The sequence below is a fragment of the Lytechinus pictus genome, chromosome 1 (genome assembly GCF_037042905.1).
Source record: "Lytechinus pictus isolate F3 Inbred chromosome 1, Lp3.0, whole genome shotgun sequence".
Classification (NCBI taxonomy): Eukaryota; Metazoa; Echinodermata; class Echinoidea; order Temnopleuroida; family Toxopneustidae; genus Lytechinus; species Lytechinus pictus.
The window spans coordinates 18,186,135-18,214,123 of NC_087245.1; the positions used below are offsets into that span (position 1 = coordinate 18,186,135).

The 27,989-nt window shown below is 35.5% G+C and overlaps 1 protein-coding gene across 1 annotated transcript; it reads left to right on the top strand.

Moving 5' to 3' along the window:
• Positions 1-23,913, top strand: LOC129258721 (trafficking protein particle complex subunit 9-like). Its single transcript, XM_054896961.2, has 22 exons — positions 1-53; positions 1,765-2,431; positions 4,077-4,222; positions 4,603-4,740; positions 5,030-5,151; positions 7,366-7,434; positions 10,349-10,549; positions 11,426-11,495; positions 12,461-12,554; positions 14,669-14,845; positions 15,839-15,999; positions 16,458-16,543; positions 16,996-17,336; positions 17,817-17,899; positions 18,365-18,496; positions 18,694-18,836; positions 19,339-19,478; positions 19,897-20,010; positions 20,314-20,455; positions 21,696-21,888; positions 22,441-22,565; positions 23,586-23,913. Exons 2-22 carry the CDS (start codon positions 1,836-1,838, stop codon positions 23,781-23,783), a joined length of 3,471 nt encoding a protein of 1,156 aa, XP_054752936.2. The 5' UTR covers positions 1-53; positions 1,765-1,835; the 3' UTR covers positions 23,784-23,913.
• Positions 23,914-27,989: the final 4,076 nt, after the last annotated feature.

Below are 27,989 nucleotides of genomic sequence, written 5' to 3' on the forward strand. Positions count from 1 at the left end.
AACTTCAATCGTGGGAGTGTATAATTGCCGTGATCGAGTTCTTCTTATTTCCAGTGAGTAAATTCATTAATAAATCGCACTTTCTTTTTATTTTCACGTTGTGTGTAGTGAATATAAGCAACCCACATACCTGGTCTATTACAAAAGTCCATACACTAATGTCAATCTCAGCGGTGAACACAGGGAATTTAATGACAAAATATGGAAGTTACTATTTTGCGTCTTTTTTTTATAGTCTGCTCTGTCACCTCTGAGTCTGACTGACTCGACTCTGTCTGACTCAGTTTGAGTCGTTTGCATCGATCCTAATGTCTTAATGACAATGTGAATGTTACACAATGGGTGATTTCAAGTACGGTGTTGAAATCTGGTGTTGGTGTTGTGACAACACCATGCACCAGCCACAACACCGTACTTGAAATCAGGCTGGTGTTGGGTCTGGGATTGACCTCGGAAAATATGACGTATTTCTGGCAGTTCGTGTTGAATGCTGCCTTGGTGTTGAATTAGCCTGGAGGCGTCTGGGGAGTGAAAGTACCGTAAGGATACTAGTATTCAACCCGTTTGGAGAGTTTCTTCAAATAAATAACAGAAATATGGAATTTACCTGAATTTCATACCTTGGCTTTGGCTTTGTTATTTCCATTTCCAGGGTAGGTTGTCGGTATTTTTTTAAAGACCAGGGGAGCGTTTCATGAAAGGACCTGTCAGACGTTTTATCCGACAAGTCCTATTTTATCCGACAGTTACTATAGTAATAGTGCTTCTCAACCAATCAGAATCCAGGAAAGTTGTCAGATCTGACAACTTGTCGGACGAAAATATTGATGAAACGCCCCCCTGGTCCTGGATGGGATGAGGGTTGATTCGTGACCTTGAACTTGGCAACTTTTAGAAAAAATCCAACTTTGAGGGCGCCCTACAAGAAATCGACGCGCATGGTAGGGCCAATTTTTTGTAGGTCTGTTGAGCAAGTCATACTCTTCAAATATGCATAATATTGGGTTCTAAGCTAATTGGATTTGGAAGTTATGAGCCTCCAAACATGCACCCAAAAACATTGACTTGGACACTTAACACCATTTTCGGCGACCTTGTGCGCAATAACGGCTGGTCAGATCCACGTCATATTATATTGTGTGTATTAAGACTATAAAGTTCTTCCAATTTACAGAGAACACTGCGTCATCAAACTTGGCTCCAGCAGTCAATCAAAAATAGCTAATTTTATTTAAACTTTATTGTTTGGCCACGCATTGGTTGCTAAGGGAGGCCATATCTCAGCAACTGTTTGACCTTGGGGCAAAATATTTCAGTTTTTTCCGTCAGACACTTGGGGAACATTTGGTGAGAGTTTAAAGAAAATCGAAGGGGGTCGGGTGACAAATTGTCTAAAAATTTGTTGATTTGACGTGGATTGACCCAAATAACAACACTTTCGAAATAAAAGCAAATAACAATCATCAATTTGCTTTTATTTTATAAGTCACAATTAGCTTAGGCGAGCGAAAAATTGCTCAACCTGAAAGGGATTAAGGTGAATGGTAGCGAGTGATTGCTCTCGCTCCCCTTAAAATTGAGTCCCTGAAGGCACACCTGACTTTTTCTGTTTTTTTAAATAAGGGAAAAGGTGTGTCCTATACACCAGAAATACAGTTGAAATCTGTATCGACCATCTTTGTTGACCACGTTTTCAAAACAACCTTTGTGATTTTGGTTTAATGTGTTTAATTGTATTTTTTTTCCTCTCAATTATTTTTAAAGGAAATGATTCTTCTTCGATTGAAGACATGGAGATGAATTGTCCCTGAACTTGTGAAATTTCTTTTACCATCATGAGTATTGCTGACTACACTCAAACCCCTGAGGACCATCAGGCTTTTCTTGTGACAGTGAAACCAGTGGGAGCAGTCAAAGTCCAGGCATTTTCCAGGATCATCAACCGCATCACCAGTGTTTCGTATGTGCGGGTGCCCGACAACAAACGTGGCATCTGGCTCAGATACAAGCGTCTTGTCCACTTAGAAAACAATGAGTGGGGCGACTTCCAGGTCCATCGACGTGTCGCCGGCCTCATCTGCTTGGGAAAGGCATCGTCGGAGATTGAACTCGCCACCGTGTATGCAAACTTTGACACAATGAAGGAAACTTTTCGGAGCACGCTATTTGACTCTAGGTGTTTTGTTTTTGGGATGTCAGAGGAGACGGTGCAGGAGAGTGCGTCTGGAGTCAGACCTGATGCTGTGTATTACAAGAGTATGGAAGACTGTGATCAATTGGAGGATGATGTCAAAGAATTTGCTTCAGCGCTGTTCTGGGTGTTGGAATCCAAGCGTCTTGATAAAACAAATACCAGCAGAAATGACAAGCTCCCTCTCTTAATGGCACCATTCGAGCGGAAGGATATTGTTGGCATTGATACGGAGACAAGGTAATGATGCTTGTACTTCTACATTTTCTGTATTTTCCTTGTGAACATATTCCGATAGCACATGATGAAAAATTTCCACAGACCAAATCGGACATTATTTGGCCCATGATGGCTCAAGCTCATGCAGCTTGAATGCCTATTTAGCCCTATTGAACGCCCTGTATAATAAATTTTTGGAACCTGGGTCTAGCCATTTCATAACGCTGTTCATATCTTAATAGAGCATTATGGTCCTCCCTTGGCAAATTGACACTGATTTCAATTGGGCTAAAGAAGGTATTCGTGTGGCAACATATCAGGGCCTACATGAACCGCTTTCCACCAAATTTGGACTGTTACTATTTTTCATCATGCTCTAATGAGATATGGTTTCCAAAATGCTGAAGTGCAAGAAATTTATTTTTATGAAATTATTGCTTGTACATGTACTCTAATCTGAGCTATTGAAAAAAATAGACATACATGTAGGCTGTAATCTTGACAACTTCTTCTTAACCACAATTTTTGTCTCACCTGCATAGCAGAGTGAGACTATAGGCGCCGCTTTTCCGACGGCGGCGGCGACGGCGGCGGCGGCGGCGGCGACGGCGACGGCGGCGTCAACACCAAATCTTAACCTGAGGTTAAGTTTTTGAAATGACAGCATAACTTAGAAAGTATATGGACCTAGTTCATGAAACTTGGCCATAAGGTTAATCAAGTATTACTAAACATCCTGCCTGAGTTTCATGTCACATGACCAAGGTCAAAGGTCATTTAGGGTCAATGAACTTAGACCATGTTGGGGGAATCAACATCAAAATCTTAACCTAAGGTTAAGTTTTTGAAATGTCATCATAACTTAGAAAATATATGGACCTAGTTCATGAAACTTATACATAAGGTTAATCAAGTATCACTGAACATCCTGCATGAGTTTCACATCACATGACCGAGGTCAAAGGTCATTTAGGGTCAATGAACTTTGGCCGAATTGGGGGTATCTGTTGAATTACCATCATAACTTTGAAAGTTTATGGATCTGATTCATGAAACTTGGACATAATAGTAATCAAGTATTACTGAACATCCTGTGCAAGTTTCAGGTCACATGATCAAGGTCAAAGGTCATTTAGGGTCAATGAACTTTGGCCAAATTGGGGTATTTGTTGAATTACAGCCATAAATTTGAAAGTGTGTTGGTCTAGTTCATAAAACTTGTACATAATAGTAATCAAGTATCACTGAACATCCTGTGCGAGTTTCAGGTCACATGATCAAGGTCAAAGGTCATGTAAGGTCAAAGAACTTTGGCCACGTTGGGGGTATTTGTTGAATTGCCATCATATCTCTATAAGTGTATTGGTCTAGTTCATAAAACGTGGAAATAAGAGTAACCAAGTATCACTGAACATCTTGTGCGAGTTATAGTAGTTTTCAAAATCAGCACTGCTGCTATATTGAATCGCGTGATGCAGGTGAGACGGCCAGAGGCATTCCACTTGTTATTCTTTTTATTTTATCAGGACATTTTGATGGCGTGTATAGGGTAGAAAGCTTTTAGAAGCATATCAGTTATCTATTAAAGTTTAAGGTCTCTAGATATTATGGCTGGAAATAATTTTGCGACTAAACTTGACTCTTCTTTGATTCCTTTATTCATCAGGACCTTTCGGCGGCGTGTGCAGGGTAGAATGCGTAAGCATATTGGTGATCTTAGCCTGATGGCTGGTATGACTCAAGATGCATTTGTTCATTATCAGACGGCCTATGAGATCTTAAAAGGAGCCAATGATTGGCTGTGGATGGCAGGTATGTAGCTTTTTGGAAACCTATCAGAGAATGACGCTGTCTTAAGAAATACAGGAATCTGGGAATCTTTAGGAAGATGTAATATTGCATATCTTGAGAAATGGATTGCAGTTTTGTAGCACTACCATTAGAATAAAAAGTACAGAATGCCTTAGAATTACCTCTCATTATATTATCCTATATTAAAACTGTATAAATGATATTTAAACATAGGATTTGTTTTAAAATCATGTATAATATTAAAGGAATTTGAATAATGAAGGATGCCGATCTTTTCAGAGATGAAATTTTGTCATACTTGTTTCGATGTTTTTTGTACATGAAGTGTGTATTCCCTTAGACACTCAAGTAACTAAAACCTTACTTTGGAAATGTTACAGCTTGCCTTGAAGGCATGTGTGCAGCTTCTGTAATCCAGCTATATCCTACAGAACCCCCAAACAAAGGGATTCCTAGAAATGCTTCCTTCAGTGGGGAATCTTTATTAAAGCCTCCGGAAGAGAAACTTCATCGTACAGGTGAGTTGTTATTGTTTTTTTTTTAGGCTTCGTGATCATATCCTATGCTTCCCTGAAAAAATGATCTTGTGATTTTTTAGCCCATTGCTTACATGTACTGGTACTATTAATAAAACGAAATTGTCCCTGTGTAAATCAACACAGAATTCAGTAGTCAAATGGTAGACTGGTGTAAAAAAAATAACATGATATTACTATACATGTATCGTACATTTAAGTTTGTTGTCATCCAAATTTTTTGTTAATTTGATTATTGCATATATATTCCCCATGGATTGTCAATTAACAGGGAGCTATGAGACCATGAATGGAGTAGATGAAAAGTACGAAGATGAAGACCTACCAAAGAACTGCCTTCCTCCTGATGATATCATTGAGAAATACAGGGATGCTATTGTGCATTACGCAAAGGTGAGTTTTACCACAATAAGGCAATGACGTCAGTAAATTTTAGTTTTCTGTCAGTGTGTAGGATACCATGTCTTGATGCGCGTAGCCAGGGGGGGCGGTGGGGGCGGTCGCCCCCCCAAAACGTCTCCAAAAAGAAAAAAAGAAGGGAAAAAAGAGAGGAGAAAAGGAAAAGCGAAGGGAGGAAAGGGAAGAAAGGTAGCTTTGAGAGTTTTTCTTTTTATTCTTTATTTTTTTTCTCAAACGAGAAACTCCTTCACTCTTGCTCTAAATTTATATATATGAATTTCGCTTCCGCGCTGTGCGGGGTTAAATGACACTATTGCAGTTCTCCTTTGTTTCCCTCACCCTTTCTCTAACCCTGTTTTTCCACCTTAGCTATATGTGTTTCTTGCCAGTTAAAGTTCAAATGTATACATTGGAATTAGAGTAAGGTTAGGCCGAAGTATATGAAGTTATCTTCTTATTTTTCAAATTGATCGCGCAACTTCTGGTCGGGTCGACTCCGGGCGGGTAAAATCAATTTCTGCCGTCACCTCCATATAAGCAACTTCTCCCGCTTTTCAGCTCATTACTAAACAACCATAATTTGAGGGCAAACGGGTTCCTAATTTAAAAAGAGGAAGGTATAAAATTCATGTCGTATTAAATAAAAAAAGTACAATATTTTTTAAACAAATTCTTTTAAACTTCATGTAATTTCTGCACATTCATCTCCTGTCCTGTTTTGCGCCCTCGGTTTGAAATTTTGAATGACACTTAAGTTTTTTATCATTTAAAATGAAGCGCTTCAGGATAAGTCAAAGAAATTATACATCATTCTTTTTTATATAATTTCAATGAATCACTGAAGTTTCAACTTTTTGCGCGCTAATTTCCTTGTAATAAAGTTCAATAATCTTAGAAAATCAATTGAATTAGAGCCGATGGGGTATAGAGATATCTGCATTTGATGAAACCTCCGCCCTTTGAAATGTCAGAGTTTCATTGCTCTGTGCGGGGAGGAATATCTTCCTCCCGGCTTATACCCTTCTTCTCCTCTGTTTTGCGAGTTAAAGATATGCACTGTGTGATCACTAAATTATTTGTAATAAAATCTGATCTTTTCAAGGAAAGCATTCAATATAACTCAGGACCCTTTTCTTTGGAAAAAAAAAGATAAAACGCTTTAGCTTCTGCGCTTGGCGCGGGGTAATTATTTTAATTTCCTCCATTTATCCCTTTTCACAATCACTTTTGAAAACAAGGTTCAAGATCACAATATAGTTAACTGAATTGGAGCTGATATAGGTACTAGAGGCAAGAGAGACGGCTCCTTTTCATTTTAATTTATGAAACACCAAAAGCTTCGCGCGGGAGGGGGAAACTCCCCCTACCTGCACCCACCCCCTAGGGAGCGCGCTCTGTAAGTGTTGGCACGCTTCGCGTGCATTTACCGCCCCCTCCAAAATGAAATCCTGGCTACGCGGTTGTTGATGAAGAGCGAGTAAAAAAATATCCATGGCCCAAATTTGATGTGGATCAGATCATGATGACCCAAGGTATGGTCTCATGAATGTCTAGGTATGTAGTCCCACCGAAATCATTGAAGATTTGCTTGCTTCATAATTGTGTGGAATGCAGCCAATTTACAATTACAATGTTTCAATTCAGGTTATTGCAATTATATTCCATATTAAATTTCAAGTATTGAATCAAGTATAAAATAATTATAATGGATGTAAATTTCTTGCTTATAAATAGTTTTACTGCATTGAAGTATTGAATTATGTATTGGCTGTATCACATACTTGTATTTTTTATGTTTATTTCTTGGAAATTTTTTGTACTTATTTCCTACTGGTCAGTTGTAATTTTTCTTCTTTGAATTCTTGACCCGATAAACCAAACTCTATACAGTTTACATGATGAAGTTTGGCTTTACAAACAGTTCTTATCAAAGTTTTTTTCTCAGTTACCATAAACTCCTTCTTTCTATGAAGAGAAAAAATTGAAAGAGTCGCTTTTAATCTCTCAGCTCATTTCGATCAAAGAGTATTCTTTTTAAAAGGAAATTGTGTAATAATAGGCTGTTTCATCATGTTTTTGAGATTTTTTTATAATTTCACTGGACTTAAATGAAAATAATAGTCTCTGATGATATCCGTGCATTGAAATCATCCACTCCACTTTAAAGATGACAGAATTGTCTGATCATTACCTTCTTACTTTTTCCAGTATACGAATGCTGCAATCATAGAGATGGAGGCATGCATTAAAGCTACAGAAGTCCTCATCAAGCAAAGGGTATGTACAAACCATAGAGATAGATTTAGATTGGACACAAGGTACATAGGAGAGGTTAGACAAATGAAGTTGGGTTCCTTTCATATTGTGCCATTTCACTTTATTCAAAACATGATCAGCATATGTGATAGTTTGTATTGTCAATAGGGAAACATTAGTGCTCATGAACCACCCCATCATTTCATATAATGGAGGGACATCTTTTTCAAAATTTTCTACATTTGGGCGATTCCATGCAAGAAAAATCAGCTATTTTCGCAATATTTTTCAACCTATTGTCCAAACAAACGAAGAACTTAAATTTGTTTTGTGGTAATTATAAAGTACTACTGTACTAGTAGTCATGTGAAAAACTGATTACCAACAAAAAATATTTGATTATGGCTGAATTAAGGGCGAAAATGTTGTGTGTCGTATGGGACTCAGAAATGTCCCGTACGACACGCAACATTTTCATCTCTAGTTCACCCATGGACAGCATATTTTTGTTGGTTGTCATTTTTTCATATGTCTACCCACTATAACTTTATTATTAACCAAAAATAATTTTTCATTGCTCAAGCAATCAGCTGAGAGACTAGAAATTGTTGACAAAATGTCCCGTACGACACCTATGGAATCGCCCATATGTGGTCACTTAGTCATGGTAAAGTAAGGTTCTTTACCCAAAGTCTGAGTCAAGTCCTTCACTCAGGAATCCCTCAACCATGAAATTCATCTTTGACAAAACACTGGAGAAATGCTGCTGTGAAAGATACATGTATCACCACTGAATCCCACTACAAAGGTGTTACGCATTTTTTCAATGGCTTTCCTGCATTATCCATTGTCTTTGTTTGTCTGAGATGAATGTGAAGGTTAGCAATTAAAAGAGGCTTGTTGGATTCTGGTCTGAAATACACAGCTCTTACTTGGTGTAAGGTGCCTGAACCAAGTACTAATTTGTATTGTTGCACAGACAAACATGAAAAGTTACTCTTTGCATTGAAAAAAAAATAATGGAAACATTCAGATATGTGTAAATGGTTGACAACTGGGTGAATTAAATTCTGAAAGTGACCAAAATTATATTTGAATTCCGTTTGTATGGACACTATGTGCTTGTCTAGTAGTGTGTCATATATTATAATCAAAGCAAATTATATATTCCCCATATATTATTGAAACATAAGTGCAGAAACAGTAAGCACTCATTGTCCATCATTCTATTTTGTCACCTCTAAAAAATAATACATGTAGTCGGAGCAAATGGCCTTTATTTACAGTATAGTTACATGTATATGTTGTTTAATTTTTCGTCTGAATGATAGTGAAGATTTTACGAAAGACGTCTGTTACCTTTAAAAATCATAGTTGTAACAATTGACCTTAAATCATCAATAATATGTTCTTCATTTATTTTATAGTTAAACATTGTTTTTCACCCATTGAATGAAATTGGACATTATAAGTGCATATTATATTCTCATTCAATTCCTATAATATTCAATGTAATTCAGGAGCAAGGGGAAATGCTCACAAATAAGGTACATGTACTTAGTATTTTAGATTAGATAGCACGATTTGTGGCGCATGGTGTTATTTGTATGCATGATTTTGTTATAAATTTATAAGATCCTTGTATGTGTCCAGTATGTGACAATATAAGGATGTTTTTATTTTCTGAAAAGCAGTCAAAGCAAATATCATTTTCAGATTCTATGGATATATTTGTGGTTTATGCTGATGTTCAGGTTCTTAAAATCAATTAAATATTTTTTGGATAAGTTGTTGATAGTAGCAGAGGACACTAGTCATAACTTTTCATTAATTGCAATGAATTGTGCTCTGAATTCTTGTGTTTTTACTTTTTGATATTACATATTGATTGCTGTTGTACAGACCTTCATTAGTTATTGGTTGTCTTTTCTTCTCTTTACACATTTTCATCAATTTGATATTTCTAGTGTGTTTGAGTAAAGTTTTATTTTTTCACAGTTTTCTTAAATTCAGTTTTCGTTTGGCGTTTTTTAATTTTCCTCCTTATAAAATAATGTTTTAAGTTTTTGCATGATGTGTAATATTTATTTATTTATATAGCTGTAGATGTAGATATTCCAATTGATGTATGTGCATTTTCTACCATGTGAAGTCACAATGAGAGGAATAGCTATTTCATGCAACAAATTTTTCCATTTTACTTTTTTCTTAGATTTTAATTTTTAGTAGTACTAGTAGCTATTACTTTAATATTATATGTACATGCACGAGTTGAGTTGAGCACTTAGTTTGCATTTAAATTGCAACATTACATTTTATCTTATGCAATCGAAAATTGCTTCTTTTGAAGAGATTAAGAAAACTGTAAACAGATTTTTGAAATGTAACAGGAAAAAGAAGAAAGACTAACATGACATTGAAGTAAAATCTTCCTTAGTAATCCTATTTTATGTGAAAAAAAACAATTGGTATGGTATGATGTGAAAGACTAACATGACATTGAAGTAAAATCTTCCTTAGTAATCCTATTTTATGTGAAAAAAAACAATTGGTATGGTATGATGTATGTATGATGTACAATAAAGTATTTATAATGATCAAAGAGTTCTATTACTTTCAATTACAGAGCATTATGTTGAGTTTTAATTTTTTTTCAATTTTAATTCTTAATTATGATAGTACTAGGCCTAAACATATAATTGGTTTAGTTAGAATTTACTCTTACAGGAAAGCTTTTCAGGATTTTTTCATAAATTCCCATTTTTTCTTCATGTATGCTTTTTAGCCTTTACATGTAATAGAGTCTCTACATGATGTCTTTACATGTAGTATTACAGACTTGAAATCTATAAAACATTTCCTCTCATGGGTAAAGCTACAACTGTAACTACAAAGCTCTACTAATTCTAGGAAGAATTCTGAATTCTTTCATCAGAAAACAATGGATGCTGCAGACTTTCTTCAGAATGTAATCTACATCAACCTCAATCTCCCGGAGCACGAGAAGGTTCAGCGTTACAGTGCCCTCTCCAGGTTGTTCTCAAAGATTGGCTTTCATCGGAAGGCTGCGTTCTTCAAGCGGGTAGCTGCAATGCAATGTGTTAGTCCCACCAATCCAAATTCCAGCTGGGCTATGGTTAGTCATTGTCTTATATCATGTGTGCAATCTAAATTCTGTCTTGAGATTGTAAAACAAAAAAGTCTTATCAAGTCATCATGCTCATCTAGACCTTTTAAAATGTGATCATTGAACTTAACCATCCAATCATTCTGAGTACTGTTTTTATTTGCATCCCAGCACTTCTCAGAACTTCCCTCTTCCTACTGTTATCACTTATATACCGAGCATTGAAAAAATCTACCAATAAATAAGTCATTAGAATTTAAAACATAATGCCTTTCATGAATTAATACTTCTGTTAAATTCTTTAATGTTTATTCATAGACAGAAGAGGATATTAGATTGTTGCTGTGGGAGGTTTGAAATTTAATATGAAAAAAGGATAATGCTGTAAGCCTACTTTAATTTTGTTTAGGCTAGAATCTATACAAATTAAATTAGAATGAAAATAAACAATTATTATATTACATCTTTCAACACTATAATTTCTTTTTATATCAGAAATTAGCAGGTCAATTTGATATTTGTTAAAATGTCGAATACAAATTTGTGCATGTATGACAGAATATTGAAAAAAAACACATAATTTTTTGCCAGTTGTGTACACAGTGCACAATACCCGAAACTTGGCCCCCTTAAAAAGTTATTGCTTCATTACTTACTGTTACATACATGTACTGTTACTATTACATATCTCCATTTAAAGAAAATCAAGATGACTCTGAGTAGGGCAGTTTTTATTATCTTCACCTTTTGTAACTGCATGTTTTTGTTTAAAAGTGAGCAGAATTATGGTGAAGAATCATTTATTTTAATATTCTTTGAGACTTCTAAAAAAGAGCAAGAAGATGTATTTAATCATTTTCATATCTTTCTTCCTTTTTTTATCAGTGTCACAGTTTACTCTTGGAAGCCATGGATGGGTACAAGCTGTCTCTAAATGCCAAGGATTATAGACGAGGTAAATATGTTTTAGAAAATTAGAATGAATTAAATTAATGAATGAAATGACGAATCAAATAAATAGATGAACAAATGTGTGAATGCATGCTTGAATGGATTTAATTAATGTTATGAAGACAAGACCAAGATGATTGGGGTAGATTCTAATCATTGATAAGATCTCAGGATCTGAACTAAAGGAGTTGTGTAAATGACAAAATTTAGCAGAAAAATTGTATTTTCATTTGTACTATATATATCTCTGGATGTTTGTATGATATCATAGGTATTATGTATGTGAAATATGTACTCTGTCATCAATAGTGATATCAATATCATCAAACAGTATCAGGTGGGTGTTTCATAAAGCTGTTCGTAAGTTAAGAATGACTTTAAGAACGACTGGTGATCCTTTCTTGTGGTATGGTAAATTCATTGGCGATGGTTAAGTGCGTAATAAAGGTTCACCAGTCGTTCTTAAAGTCGCTCTTAACTTACGAGCAGCTTTATGAAACGCCCCCCAGAAATCCTGGTTTGCCATTTTCACCTCTGCTCAACTCACAATGGCTTATTTTTCCAAAGATTTCTTAAAAGCATGAGGAAAATTCATATTCCCTATATTTGTCATGTTTAATGAACAAATTAGTACGATGCTATCTTTGAATTTCTGTTGAAGTATTCTGCAGTTAGACTATTGTTTACAGTTTGCATTTATTTTTAAATATCAAGCTATCAAACAAGGAACATGAAAAGGAAACATCTTAAAGAATTCATTTGAACTTGAGTCACAGGATAGATCATTGATAGGCTGTTTATTCAAAATTAGATGGCTAGAGCTTATAAAGAGAGATATTTGGAGAAAGAAAGGGAAAAATTAAAATTTGACAGCGAGATGTGAAGAAATGGCTAACTTTAAAGTCAATTCAAAACCATGTACAAAACTTCAAGGATGTCTCTTTCTGTTACATCGTCCTTATTTGATAGATGTCCCTCATGGATGGCTGATGTTGCAGATCAAGCTTCTTAATGAGATGATATTAACAGCAAGACGGATGGGTGACCATAGATTAGCTGTGAGGTAGGCTTGCTTGTTAAATACATTAAATGGAGGTAGAACTAATCCTTGTATGACTGAAGCATTGTTGGAATATACTAATTTCACATTATTGTCTATTTTACAGCTTTTCAAAACTTCAACCAAGATTTTTCCACTGGACATTTATTGCTATTTTTGGGAGAGAATTTAGCCTTAGAAAAAGAAGACATGGCATCATTATTGTTCAGACATGTATTATAGTCTTTGTTCTGCTCTGAAGCGCCTTGAGCATCTAATCAAGATGGAAAGTGCGCTATACAAATCTCATGTATTATTATTATTATTAAAGGACAAGTCCACCCCAACAAAAAGTTGATTCGAATAAAAAGAGAAAAATCCAACGAGCATAACACTGAAAATTTCATAAAAATCGGATGTAAAATAAAAAAAGTTGTGACATTTCAAAGTTTCGCTTAATTTCACAAAACAGTTATATTCACATCCTTGTCAGTATGCAAATGAGGAGACTGATGACATCACTCACTCACTATATATTTTGTATTTTATTATATGAAACATGAAATATTCCAATTTTCTCCATGTTGTCAAGTGAAACAACAATTAATTCCTCCCTGAACATGTGCAATTAGCATTGTTTAATACTACATTGTTCAATCAAGTTGGTCCTTATTTTCAAATCTGTAAAAAATGAAATATTGTATAATTCAAACAATAAAAAACAAAAGAAATAGTGAGTGATGGACATCATGGACTGTCTCATTTGCATGTCACTGAGTTGTGCATATCACTGTTTTGTGACAAATAAGCGAAACTTTAAAATGTCATAACTTTCTTATTTCACATCCGATTTTGATGAAATTTTCAGCACAATGCTTGTTTGATTTTTCTCTATATATTCAAATCAACATTTTTGTGGGGTGGCCTTGACCTTTAAGTGTATTGTGAATCAGCACCATTTCTTTTACATGTTTATCTGTGTTGTCTATGAGGGTTGACCACACTACATGTATATCACACACCATACATTATTAAGGAAATGCATTCCTGGGCCTGTTGCATATAAGTTACCATTCTGGTAACTGCCATGCAATGGTAATTTGCATCAAATCCTTGATTATGATTGGCTGTTAAGTATCTTTACCACAGTAGTTACCATTGGATGGCAAACTTATCATAATAGTAACTTTTATGCAAAGGGGCTCTGCACAATTTGTTGCAAAAATTGATATTGTTTTGAAATAAACATTGCCTATTAATCCATCATAACTTTTATCTTAATGCATTAAAATTACAATAATTGTGTTAAGATGTAAATTCTGATTAGCCTGTAAATTTCCACGTAGTTGATTTTGAACTACATTGCTTCCATATCCTGCCACTTTATTTACATGAATGGGTGCCATTCCTAGGCAACCCGACAAACAAGGTTGAACTGTACAGATATAAGCACTTACAGAATATCACTACACACCTTGGTGATTATATCAAGCCAGTGTTGCCCATAAACATTGTATGCAGTTTTTCTGATCACTGGGGGGATTTAAAGGATCCCATTTATCCTTCAGAGCCCTGATTGATTGTCCCCTAGGTATCTCTTATTCTTGCTCTATGCATTGGATGAACATTCTCCACTTCACGGGGAGTGATAGTACCCAATTATATTAAAGGTTCCTGATTGACAACTCTTCATTGATTGCCCTCCTCTGGGTATCTTTCATTCTTGCTTCATAAATTGTAAGCACATTCTCCACTCCCCAGGGGATTTATTTGAATCCAATTATATTACAGGGTCCTGATTGACATCACTATTTGAATTGTCCCTCCACTATGTAGCTCCCATCAGGAAAACGAATCATTCTTTATTTTCGGGGTTACTTTTTGCAACTTGTCCTAAATCTGCATAAGCTTTAACATTGCAATGAATGGGGATACTCCAGGGCCCCTTATTGAGTTTCCAGTGCTCTTTTTAGGCATTTTGGAGGCAAAATGGCCCCAAGCCCATGTGTAAAATTTTCCCTGTCTCTCTTTCTTGCTCTATACATTGTATGAACATTCTCCACTTCATGGGGAGTGATGGTATCCAACTACATTAAAGGTTCCTGATTGACAACTCTCTACCGATTTTCCTTGTCTAGGTATCTTTCATTCTTGCTCCATGCATTCCATCCTAAGATGTCTGTCAATGAAAAGAGGGAGGTGGCAGCTCAACTTGAGACCTTAACCAGTAAGACTCCAGGAGTACCCCTTCCTCTCTCAGTTGATAATGGCTTGATTGTACCAGCGGTTCCCTTCACTTCGTTCCCTGTAGTCAAGTAAGTTCAGTGGCGTATTTTTTTTTGCCATTTATTAGGCAATAGTTCCTCATAGTTAAGTAAGTTTAAAATAACAAATTAGATATTGGGGGAAAAAGGCATTTTGAATAAAGTTGATTACAATTACATGTAAATATTTATCAGACAATGTTTCAAACTGTCAAACTAGCAAGTATTGAGGGATGTACATTTGTAAATGAGAATGTTAAGTGTTTAGTAGGAATATACATCTTTTCTGCATCTTTATTTATAATTTTTGACTACCCCATCGATATTCATAAAATCATTTGCATTTATAGATGTAATTTCATTATTTTTATCTTAATATAATGGCCCATATTCTGAAGTCAGGTTTAACTTAGACCATGGTCTAACTCTGTGCTAAAATTATGGTAAGCCAAAAGTGTCAAAATTCTTATTAAGTTGTATGTTTCTTATGTTTACTGTGCTCTTTCCTGATTCATCGATGGTGCAGACAATAATATATTTATACTTCCTACACAATTATGAATGATTTGAGAGCGAAATGAGGTGAAATATTATATCTCTATTGTTAGTGATTTATGTAACAATTGGATATCTATACTTAAACCACAACTTTATACCTGAGTTTAACTTAAACCCGACTTTGGATTTTAATTTTGTTTTCTCCATGTGAATTATATTTAGAATGGTTTTAAAACTTCCCTTATAGTGCAACATTGTTCCTTTTATTATAATTATCTTCTCTATAGCATCACAGTAAAAATTAATTGTTTATGGTTGATAATTTTGTTTTTAATGAAATAATGCCATGACAGTATATATCTTAATAATTTAGCTTTGTCATGTGTAATATGTATGGTAATATGTGTTCGGCTTTGTCATATATAAATGATATCTTAACATTATGTATATGTGTTTGTCTTACGTATGATACTATGATTTTTCAATCTCTTTCACTTAATTTGCCAAGTGTAATATCTTTTCATTTTATCTTTGTGCATTTTTCAGATCTTTTCAGCTTATCCGTCTATCTAACCAGTTACTTCCCCATAGAACAGCTCCTAGTATCACCCTCAAAGATGGGCTCAACTCTGTCAATTCCAGTCCTTTCATCTACACTCCACTTAGCTCAAGAAATAATACAATACAAAGAGATAGATCCAAAGTTGGTGAGTCAAATGCCTTACACTTGCAAGGATGATGTATTTTTTAATTGTGGCTGCTCTTCAGTGATATATCAGGAAATATATTCCATGGTATATGACTTATGCATACATTGTACTCAGCATGCAAATATTGCTCATATCCTTGATGAATGCAGTATTCATATTACATGTAGCTTAAATTAATGAACTATAATGATAATTTAATTGTTGTATTTAACAAAAATTAACAGCATATGTCGTTCTTGGCCCAACAGTAGAATAAAACAATAAGATTGGCAAGAAGCATGCTCAAAATGTGCCCAACAGTACTCACATTCATTCAAAATTAATTATTCTAGTAAATGTCACTTTGTTTACGGGGAAACGTCAGTAGATCATCCACTAGCACAGTATTTTCATGATATAGTATTTTTTTTTTCCTCTTTATGAAACTCAATTCAATGTTTTTATTATTTTTTCAGATTTCAAGTGGGTATCAAATGAGGCTTGTGAGGTCTGTCTACAAGTCTACAATCCTTTACCCTTTGAGCTTAGAGTTAGCAATCTAGTAAGTCCAACAGATGTATCAGTGTCATTTCTTGTTAGTTCTATTTAAAAACCAAATTTATTTTGAGCAGTTTACATACAGTTGATGCTGTCCAGTTAGATTGAATACAATGTTCTGTTGCTGAAATATGCTTGAGTATATACCTTGTACAAACACTAAATAATAATTAGAATGATGTGATCATGATATTTCTGATCTTGAAAACAGTTATTGTTTGACCCAGAAAATTTACGATCAGGACAATCGCCTGTATTTATAAACAAAAAATCTTACTGCATTCTAAGTTATAACTTACTGATATCAAAGAAATTATACAGTTTTTAACTATTATTCTAAATATTTGTGACTATGATGTTTTAAAGGGGGGGAGGGGGTCAAAACTTCTCTCCTTCCTTTCCTCAAATAACCTCCAATTCATCATAACATTCTCAATCCATTCATATTAATCACAGGGTTTCCTGGTGGAAGGCTTGAAGTTTGATCCAATCCCTGCCACCATCACCCTCCCTCCCCAGTCGGGTCCCCACGTGGTTTCCCTGATGGGCAAACCCAAGGGCTCCGGCCTCCTCACCATCACGGGCTACACCACCATCGTCCTGGGTGTAGAGAGTCACTGCCGTCTGGCTCACGTCCCTGACGTAACCGAGCCCTTCTACCAAGTCAAGGTGGCGCCGGCGCTGCCCCTCCTTAAGATTTCGACCTCCTTGCCCAAGGCGGCCAGTAGATTGAGCTTAGATCCCTCTGAGAAGCAGGCAAGCACGAGTGCGGCGGTTAGTCTCCTGACGGGAGAAAGGTACATCATCTAGTATATTTCACCTGATTACATCACTGGAGTGCCAGTAAACATCAAAATCACAAAATAGAAGTAGAAATATAATAAAATAGTAAAAGAAATCATAAAAAAAAGTTCACATATCACTATATCCAAAGGGAAAATTCCCCAAAATTATGTGGAGTAGTGGCTTCATTTGTTGAGATAGAAGAGGATTGAAAAAAACATTATTAATTTTATAGGAATATTAGTTCCGATGGACCATATTAAAACTGAATGCAGTAATGTGCCAAATTATTTGCTTTACTGATTGTCTCCTAATTCTGATGATTGTCATCCATTCTTTTGAATGTATATTCACCATTGTAACTTATGATTTGGCTGAAAATTTTTTGTTGTTCCCTTAACTGCATTTGTTTTCCATTGCCATAAAATATGTGATACAATTTACATTCATTTATTTTTTGTCACCTTTATTATTCTCCATTTTCTCCTGTACAGCTGTGAATGTGAAGTTAGGATAACTAATTGCAGTAAAGATGTAGCTGTAGATACACTGGATATAGTATTAGATTGTGATCTTGGTGAGTATAAGTCCAGAAAACTTACAGATGATGCAGACAGAAAAATTCTGCTAGAAATTACTTATGATATTCAGTGTGCTATGAAGTGGATCTTTTGATAAATCTAAGAGGTATCATGGTTCACTGACATGGATTTTTGATGATCCAAAGAGAATCAATTACTAGTACTCAGGATAAGTGATGATAATGTTAGATTTTAAACCTTTACATGCTGCTGATTTTAACTCTTCATAGAGATTGAGTTTTTTCTTAATTCTGTAAATGTTAAAAGTACAGATGTCATTGATAATTTATTTTTTTATTGTAATATCCAATGTAGTCTGTATTAAAATTAAGAAAAGCATGACTATTTGATACTACTGAAATCAATCTTCTGCTTTTATGTTTGTATGTTGTGCAGTTTATTTGAATATGTAAATAGTTTTATATCTCTTAAATCTTTACCTTTTAATTTAACTTGTATAGATGATGTATTTACATGGAGTGAAGAGAATGTTCAAACGCAGCTTCCATTACAGCCAACCTGTCAACTCACCCTAACTCTGTATATCAAAGCAAAGGGCCCTTTCTGTGTGCAGTCGGGTAATACAAAACCAAGTAAGTTCCAATGAACCACATTAATCTTTGTACAATGTTTTCATACCATAAAAAATAACATTCCAGTCCTAATTCTCGCTGGACTTTTGTTTGCAAACTGTTGCAAAAGCTGACATCAGGTTGTAAAAATAAATCCCATGCATATGTAATTAATTATTTGAATTGTATAATTTGAGATTGTTGTCCTTTCTTTCTAGTGAATGTTCCTCCAACTCCTACAGTGAACAGAACAGATAGGATACCTGGTCTATCCTCCCACCCATCAAGATCACCTTCAACATCAATGATAGAACAGCAAGCATTGGCACCACATGAAATAGATCTTACCAGATTACAACAGGTAGAATTCATCCTTACCACCTCTGAAAGTGTATCTGCATGAAAGCTTTTATTACTTTTAGTAAATCGGTATGGATCATTTTCAAAGTCTGAATTCTATTTCAGACGAATATTTTTTTATAAAGGGAAAGTTTCTGTCTTAGTTTCATACATTAACAGTATGGACATGCTATCTTACTCCATTATCCAGAAGAATCTCTGAAGAAAGATTAGAAAATAAAACCGACTGACAATCTATTTTGATATGTATTGAGGCATAATTCAATGCAGTATATGTGTACTATAATATGCCCTATAAAATACTGGAAAAGAATATTCTTTAGCCATTCATTCCAGGCACTTTTCCAAATATATACATGTATGTGTAGTCACATGTGCTTATTGAAATCCAAATTTAAAAGAAAAGAGTCTCTTACGACTAGATTATTATCATTACCACTAACCTATGAAATACCTTGACTTCACTTGAGGCATCATATTTTCACTTTTTTGTTTGTTCGCAGATAATTGAAGGTACTCTGAACATGCAGTACTCTGGTGGAGAAGGAGTAGATGAGTACTTTAGGCAGACTTCTTTAGTTCTTAACGTAGAGGTCCAACCATCTATAGTCTTTACAAAGTGGACCACCATACCAGCCACTGAGTAAGTCACCCGTCATCACTAATGAAGACCCCCCCCCCTGATTATGTAATTGATGATCATGTGGCTCTAGCAACAATCAATTGAAACAGCTATTGTAATAATAAGTTTTAGATACTACAATCACATAGACACCTTTTATTACACATCCTTTCCCCCCCCAAAAAAAAAAACCAAATAAAAAAACAAACAAACTAACTGTTTAAAGATGTTGGAAATGGTTCTTTTCACAACCTTGAAAACAAAAATGATTTGTATGATGCATTTTTATTCCTGAATTGTGATACTGTAACTTTCTACATGCTCTCTCAACAACCTCTTTTTCTATCTCTATCTCACTCATTCTCTCAACCATTCTCTGACCGCCCATCTCAGCATTTTTTTGGGGTATTATTTGTCAATTTCTGTTTTTGATTTGCAGTCCGAGACATTTCCATTTGGTGCTTGATGCCATGAATGCTACTCTTCAAGATTTAAAAGTGCAATATGGAGAGGAGAACTGTGAGGTAGCATTAGAGAGCCAGAAGACAAAGAGGTAACTTTATTCATTTTTGTCCTTTGTAAGACACCTTAATAAAAAAATTCTGTGCTGCGTCTTTTACCGGGAATCCAGCTCATCTGCCGCAGCGGCTTTCATTTTCCTCTATTGTCTTGTCTAATAGGAAATGGTGGAATTAGCAAGGAAAAGACACCAAGGATTCCTGTAGAATTCCTGGTTTTAAGGTTCCTAAGATGAAAGCTAAAAGAATTTTGGTTAATGTTTCTCAATTATGATCATGATGAAAGGTGAGAGGTAGTAAATTCACTGTGAAACTTAAATGGTTTCATTGGTTTGTAGGATGGCAGTACGAGTGGATCGGTTTGAGCTGGATACTCAAGCCGTGAACGAGAGTTCTGAGTTCTCCTACGTGATGGAGGATCCACAGCTTCATATGTTTTCAGTACAGCTAGCAACCATGGTGGACATCAGGTGGCAATGTATATCCTTTTGAACAAATGCAATTCATTTTTGAGCGTTTATAGTTATTGCTTTTTTTCCTTGATTGCATCCCCCTAAAAAATGTGTCGACCGACCCTAATTTTCATTGTTTTGCTTACTTCTTTTCTTGATTGCATCCCCCTAAAAAAATGTGTCGACCGACCCTAATTTTAATTGTTTTGCCTACTTCTTTTCTTGATTGCATCCCCCTAAAAAATGTGTCGACCGACCCTAATTTTCATTGTTTTGCCTACTTCTTTTCTTGATTGCATCCCCCTAAAAAATGTGTCGACCGACCCTAATTTTCATTGTTTTGCCTACTTCTTTTCTTGATTGCATCCCCCTAAAAAATGTGTCGACCGACCCTAATTTTCATTGTTTTGCCTACTTCTTTTCTTGATTGCATCCCCCTAAAAAATGTGTCGACCGACCCTAATTTTAATTGTTTTGCCTACTTCTTTTCTTAATTGCATCCCCCTAAAAAAATGTGTCGACCGACCCTAATTTTCATTGTTTTGCCTACTCCTTTTCTTGATAGCATCCCCCTAAAAAATGTGTCGACCGACCCTAATTTTCATTGTTTTGCCTACTTTTTTTTTCTTGTTTACTGATGAATGGCGCAGTAGAATATCACCTATGACATGGGAAGGTACATGTAGGGGGCAAGATCTATTGACCCATTTTTTTTAACCTCCATTACAGCAAACAATTTTTTTTTTTAGGCCTGAATGTCCCCCTTCTCTTTGATTTACTTTTGTGACTTTTCAGATCCAATCATCTCTTTGACTAAAGTTGTTGCTTTTTCCGAGTTTGTTTCTGAGTTTCATTGCACCATGTCTGAGTTAGCCTTTGTGAACTTAGAATCATGCATGTAATCTATCAGATCAAATAATAACTGATGAAGTCAAGTGTTCCCTGCAAAAGTCTGCTTGAAATTGACATACAAATTTCTTGGGACCACAAGAATCTATTCGGCAAAAGAGAATTTGAATTATTGAAGCCTGACTTATGCAATATTAATAAATATTTTTTAATATTTGTTTATGTCCTTGCCATAAGGTATTTTTTAATCTACATTCACCTTGAATATATGGGAAGGAGCAGATGCTGCTATTTCATATTGGCCTTTAATTTTAGATGTAATCTTAGCTCAAATAATTATCCATGGAGTTCTAAATGTTATTGTTATAACTTTGATGACTGCTTTTTACAAAGTATTCTCCTTGACAATCTTGCCTCACCCCATCAATGGCAAACATGGGGACGCATCTGTGGAGGGTCTGAGGTTATCTCAAGAGGAATTAGACAACATTGTTCCGTTCCCTGTTTGGTGGGATGTTCAGATCAACGGCGAGGCTCACATGGTAGGAGAACCGGTCACTGCCAACCAGGGGGAACCTCTAAACATAGCTGTCTCGGTCACAAGTAAAACAGGTAAGTGCCATTCCATTTAAAGAAATATTCAAGAAACTTTGTTCTGTCATGGACTGTTCGAAATATTTACCATACCCTTGCTCATTCAGTGAATGAAACTGCTGTCCAACCCATGTGAGAAATTCCTTTACCCTCAGAACATTTCAAGTGCGATTTCAAGAGTTTTTTAACGGAGGAATTTTTAAAAACGAAACACCACTTCAGAAATTCAGTATTTTTCTTGAATAAATTATTGAATTATGCCTGCATTTTGCTTTCCAGCGGAGTTATGATGAAGCCCATCAGAAGCAGAACTAGAAAATTGAAGTGCTTACGTGGAATTTTGACAACCCATGAGAGTCCTTTTGAAATCCATTATCCTGCAAGTGATATGTACATTTTGTGGTAGTTTTATACTACTCTGGTGCAAACACTACCATCCATGTTTTTTTTAATTAGTATTAAATGTGAAGGTGTGTGGGAATATTTTGAATTTTGTTGTACAACTTTTTGGGTATTTCTGAATACCCTAAATAAACCTTTCCCCCATTTTGTTCAAATGTTTATTTGTAGATGTATGTGTTGGCCCAGTTGAGCTGAGTACATTTGTCTACTTGGATCATGAGAATGAAAAGAAGGAGATAAATCCAGCTGATAAAGTAACTTGTTTAGGAACTACCTCAAGAGTCATTAAACAGGTAAGAATCGTAGAATGATTTTTAAGGTGTCTAACAGATCGTGCAGGATCCATTCAGTGACAATGCTATTTTAACAGCAGATTTTATCCTAAATAAATGCAATAATGATTTTTTTTTTTAATGACCCTTAGCTTGTTTTTTCCTTCCAATTAGTATTCTGCATACACTTTCGTGTCCAGATTCAGGCATGCCAGGCACACTTTGCAGAATGGCAATGTCTGCATTACGGTTCTTAGAAATTAGCAAATTGTAGATGGAATGATACCTTATTTGAGGAACAGTTACTTTTATGTTCATGTATCATGGTTTGGACAGTATTACTCCTCATAAACAGGTCCTTCAGAGAGGATGTAAAGCTCTTAGTTATTTAATTGCATATTTTTGCAAGCATTCATTCTTTCCTAGCAGTGAAGTGAATTATACCACCAACCACAAAATCACCATCATGTTGTGTGATTAATGTAAATTATGCAACATACGGCATAGTTTTGGTGTATGGGTATTGAAACAATAACATTGTCTGTGTTCAGGGATATTTCGATGCCATATATGTATACTTATCCAGAAATACCGGTTAGTGATGTCCACCTCACATTGTAGAAAGAATTTTATTACAAACAATTACTATGTATAAATGTACTGCATGTAATTCATACATTGCCTGATATGGTAAAGACATCATCTAGGTCTTCATGGCCGAAAGTGTATGAAGCTGAGGTGAAGAATGTCTTTCAATGGGACAGCGAGTTAGCTGGCTCCACTCAATAATTGAAATATTTCTGTTGAGTTCTTTTCACCTTTCCAAATCAAATCTTAAAAGATTAATGCACTTTCCATATTGGAGATAATAAACCTTTTATACCTCTGAACATGTCTATCTCAAAATTATGATTTAAGAGCCTCTGGATTACTGCTTTTTACTTTAAATGGTTGGCAGCTCTGTTGTAACATTTGCTGACTTTGGCATGTTAAAAATCATCTTCATTGATATTTCAACTTTGTTTACTTTGTCTCCTCTAGTTTGACAGCAACCAGTCTGCAAGTCACGAATGTACCTTCATATTCCTCTATCACGGCATCTACAAGGTAGGAATCACATTCAAAGAGTTAAATCACCAGTCTGAACCTATCTCATCTAACACACAGCACAGCATAGTATTAGAGAGGGAGGAGAGAGTGTGGAAGTACAGGCCACCGGTCGAGGTGCAGGTACAGTGAAGGTGCATTCACATGTGGAGAAATATTGCACAGTTACATTTTTTTTACATGGTGTAAATGACTGAAATTATGTGCTCTATGTTATGATATTAATTAATAAAAATTGCTGCACTATGTCATTCCCCCCCCCAAAAAAAATAAAAAAATCCATATCTGCCAATACGTTTGATTCCAACTCATGAATTTTGTGAAATCTTGGAAATTTTTTCAGTATTTTTTTCTAATTATTGGATGAGTTCATAATACTTATGGCCATTATAACTCATGTGAACAGCATTACTTTTAAATGTATTTTCACCGGTAGTTTTTCCATAATGTGGATATTTCTAAGGCCCATCTCAAATAGTTTATTGCAGAAATTTTGCCCATGTCTCTTTCATGCTACATTGTACGGAATGAATAAAATCAAATTAAGTTAAATAAACCAGACCCCACTCCCCCTACACTCATATACACTAAACAAACAATGAAACCAACACCAACATCAAAACAAACCAACAACATGCAAGAAAGAGAACAACAAGCAAAATAAAACAAAACAAGCAAAAAATATACAACACAAAGTCTACACCGGCACAGCAGACAGGTAAACTCTTTAAGCGTTCACATTCTCGGCAGCATCCTCCCCCGTTCTGTTTTTAAAAGGATGGTCTGTCACTCAGTGGCACTGAAAGTGTGGGGAGGAATAAGCTGCTAGAGTGTAACCTGCCGCTAGATAGTAAGTCCTGTCTTAGTGACTGAAAAGTAGTACGTTAGAACCGGCACTTGCTTTTTTCACAAAATGAGTCTAAATATGCTCAGCAGTTTATGAATTATACGTAATTTTTGTGTATTACTCTTGATGCATACAGGGAACAATATCTGAGAGTATGAGGGAAAATCAAACTCATTTTTAATCGCAAATTGTCAAAAACCCTCCCTCGATCCACTTGCAATCGTAATGCAACTTCACGAATTAGACATTTGAACAGTGCATGTTTACTTCTAGCTACAACTTCTGTAGCAGACTGGGCCCGCTACACAAACGCAGTGTAAGGCTTTGACCTGCAGTTGTCGCTGAAACACGTTCTGTATGATAGGCCCTACATACAGTCCGACCTCTCTTAACCGGACACGTTGGGACAGCACCAATCCGGATAAGGGATTTATCCGGATCTGGGAGACCCAATATTAAATACACGCAGCTGCTGCCTCAGCTCCCCATACGGCGGTAGCTACACGTTATTTATTGTAGCGGGCGCGTGTACAGACAGTAATCATTGCAGTGTCAGTGCAAATTATAGGCGGTATTTTTACGGAAATGAAATCGATCGATGGCCAAAACTGTTGGATAATTTACCTGCTAAAATGGTTGAGGTATACATCGAGCATACCTCTAAAGAAAAAAAATGACTCGAAACAAAGTTTTACAATTAGATCATCGCGGCGGGTATCGCAGCTTCGCAATGTCAGCCATTGTTATACTGACTGTAGGCTCAAACATGATAGATGGCGCTGTCTGTATTGAGGCCTAGTGTTAGCTAGCGAGACATGTGCTGTTTTTCTTGGGAAACAAAAAGAGAACGTGATGAAATGTTTGCGCTGTGCCCTGATTTACTGGAAAATTGTCCTGCCTAAGTTCTTCCGGTGATTTGGGTGAGATATTTTCATGAAAAATAATGTTGTTGTATGTAGACTATATTGAAAAATATGTAATAAAAGTGAGTTTGCGTATAGGAATGAGTTTAGATTGAAATCTCATTTCCTCACACATTACATTGAATTGAAAGAAAAAAAATCTCGGCAAGTGTGCGTCCGGATAATAGAGAGCTCCGGGTAAGGGGAGGCCGGATAAGAGAGGTCGGACTGTATAAGTTTTAAAGATATTAATATCTTGACTTTCATCGATTTGCCTCTGAAAACAAAGGCAACTACTGTTTGACCACATGACCACATTCTTGAATTGAATTGCCTTTTTAAACTTGAAATTAAATTTGTAATTATTGAATAATTCATTATTGATACAAAGGTTGCCATGGAACAGGGATGGGGAGGACACTTGACATTAATGTATATGGTGGTATCTATACATATATGTATACACAAATGTTGCTTGTTCAAAACCTTCAACAAAATTGGGTCTACAGTGTACATTTACGTGTACATTTATGACATAGGATTGAATTGAATAAATCCTACATGATATTGTTGGTTAATTGACTGATTACTGATTTTGAGCAAGGAATTGAAAGGTCACTTCACCTTAAAGGGAAATCCAGCCTTGGCCATAAAATGTTGTGTTGGGAAGGAGAAAAATAAATTAAACAGAATGGTGAAAGTTTGAAAGAAATTGGTCAAGCAATAACAAAGTTATAGCTGCTTTAAAATGGAGATCACTAATACTATGTAGATTTCAAATTGGCAACTGGGTAAGTAAATTATGACAAGGGGCGAGGACAACTTTCCCATAGGCCATGTACTTTATTATCAGGGATTTGTGGTTTTCTCCTAAGTACCCATTCCCCTGGGGCAGTAATCTAAATATAACCCAGGTAGTATATTGTTTTATGTTCTCATGAAAGAAAAATATAATTTGAAATAACATTTTTGGGAAAAATGACATTTTAGCCATAATATGTATTGGAGTACATGGAAGAGTAGTCCTTGCCTTATATCACTATAACATCCCATATGTGGCCAATTTGAAGTCTCCATGGGTATAGTGATTACCAATATTTACAACTTTTAACATTTCATAACTTTCTTGTTGTTTGTCCAATATTGTTCAAACTTTTACCTATCAATTTGTCTGATTTTTCTTTTCCTTATAAAAACAAGTTTTTATTTGGGTTGGATTCCCCTTTAAGTTCCAATTAGCAGTCGTTGAGATACACAATTGTTCCCACCCATGACAAGATACATGAGTTTGTATGCGTGGGACTAAGCAAACATTCTTTCTAAGGTCAGATAAAAATTCTATTCACAGTCAGAGCCAGCACACCTGATTTAAATCAGAATAATATATTGCCTGAATTAATGATTCATAACAATTCTGAGCCATGGTTATTGAAATGGAAAACATGGAAGAACAGATTTTCACTCACACAGCAGTGCCATGTGCCACAATATCTATAGGAAGAAGCATACAATACAGAGTGTGATAGATATGATTTTCATGAAAAACATGCATATAAAGTTAAAAGTGCTAAAAGCATTTACTAAAATTCTGTCCCTCTGATACTAAAAATCGTACTGTAATAAAGACTTTCAACTAAAATAGCTTTACGAATACGATTGAATCGTGCTAGTTGGCATGTATGATAATGTATAGTTGTTTGGGCTTCTGATATGGTCTTTAAGACTTTATTTAGAGTTGAAGAATATTTTGTCCCTATTCATCACACTCCATACTAAATCCAGTTTGAATATTGTCAGTTTGATTAGATATCACCATCACAAATCAAGTTGGGACATGTTAAGCTGTAACTGACGTAGGAATACACCTTTTCGATATTCTTCCGCTCATTCTCCTTCCCTCCAACTTAAATCCATTTGAACAGGGTTATTTCAGCTATCTGATGATACATGGACTATAATGCTGGTCATTATCAGTGTGTACTGTCAGGTAATGAATTAATTAGTGTCACCAACATAATTTTGATGGATGTGTCTGACTTGTGTTTTCCATAAAAAATGTTTAATGCATGTAGCTCATTGAGCGGATGGGAGTAATTTTTTTCTTTAAGTTAGCCTAGAAAATTAAGTTCTCAGTGAAGAATCCATATAACTCTCCTCTAGTTTCCTGCAGTTTAATGTTTGCAAGAATATGAAATCTATTTTCACACACATGCAAACATTTCCTAATAGAAGTGACAGGAAACCTCACATAGAGAGAGAGGTAGAAATAAAACCTTACATAGAGAGAGAGAGATGATATTTATAGAGGGAAAGATAAAATCCTTGGTAGCATAGGAAAAAGATAGATGGAATTATCAAGGGCAGAAGTAAGGGATGAGTGTATCCAGGAAAAAGATGAGGAGGATTAGACAGATTAAGACAGGTTAAAAGGCAAATGATAGATTTTACATGATAGGCAAATCGTTCATCAACATTTAATCTCTCTACATGTGTATCTTAACTATACTATGTACATGTACTTGTCATGTTACAAGTCTTGTCTGCATCTATGTGAACTGTGATTGTGCTATGCACCTGATGCAGAGTTAT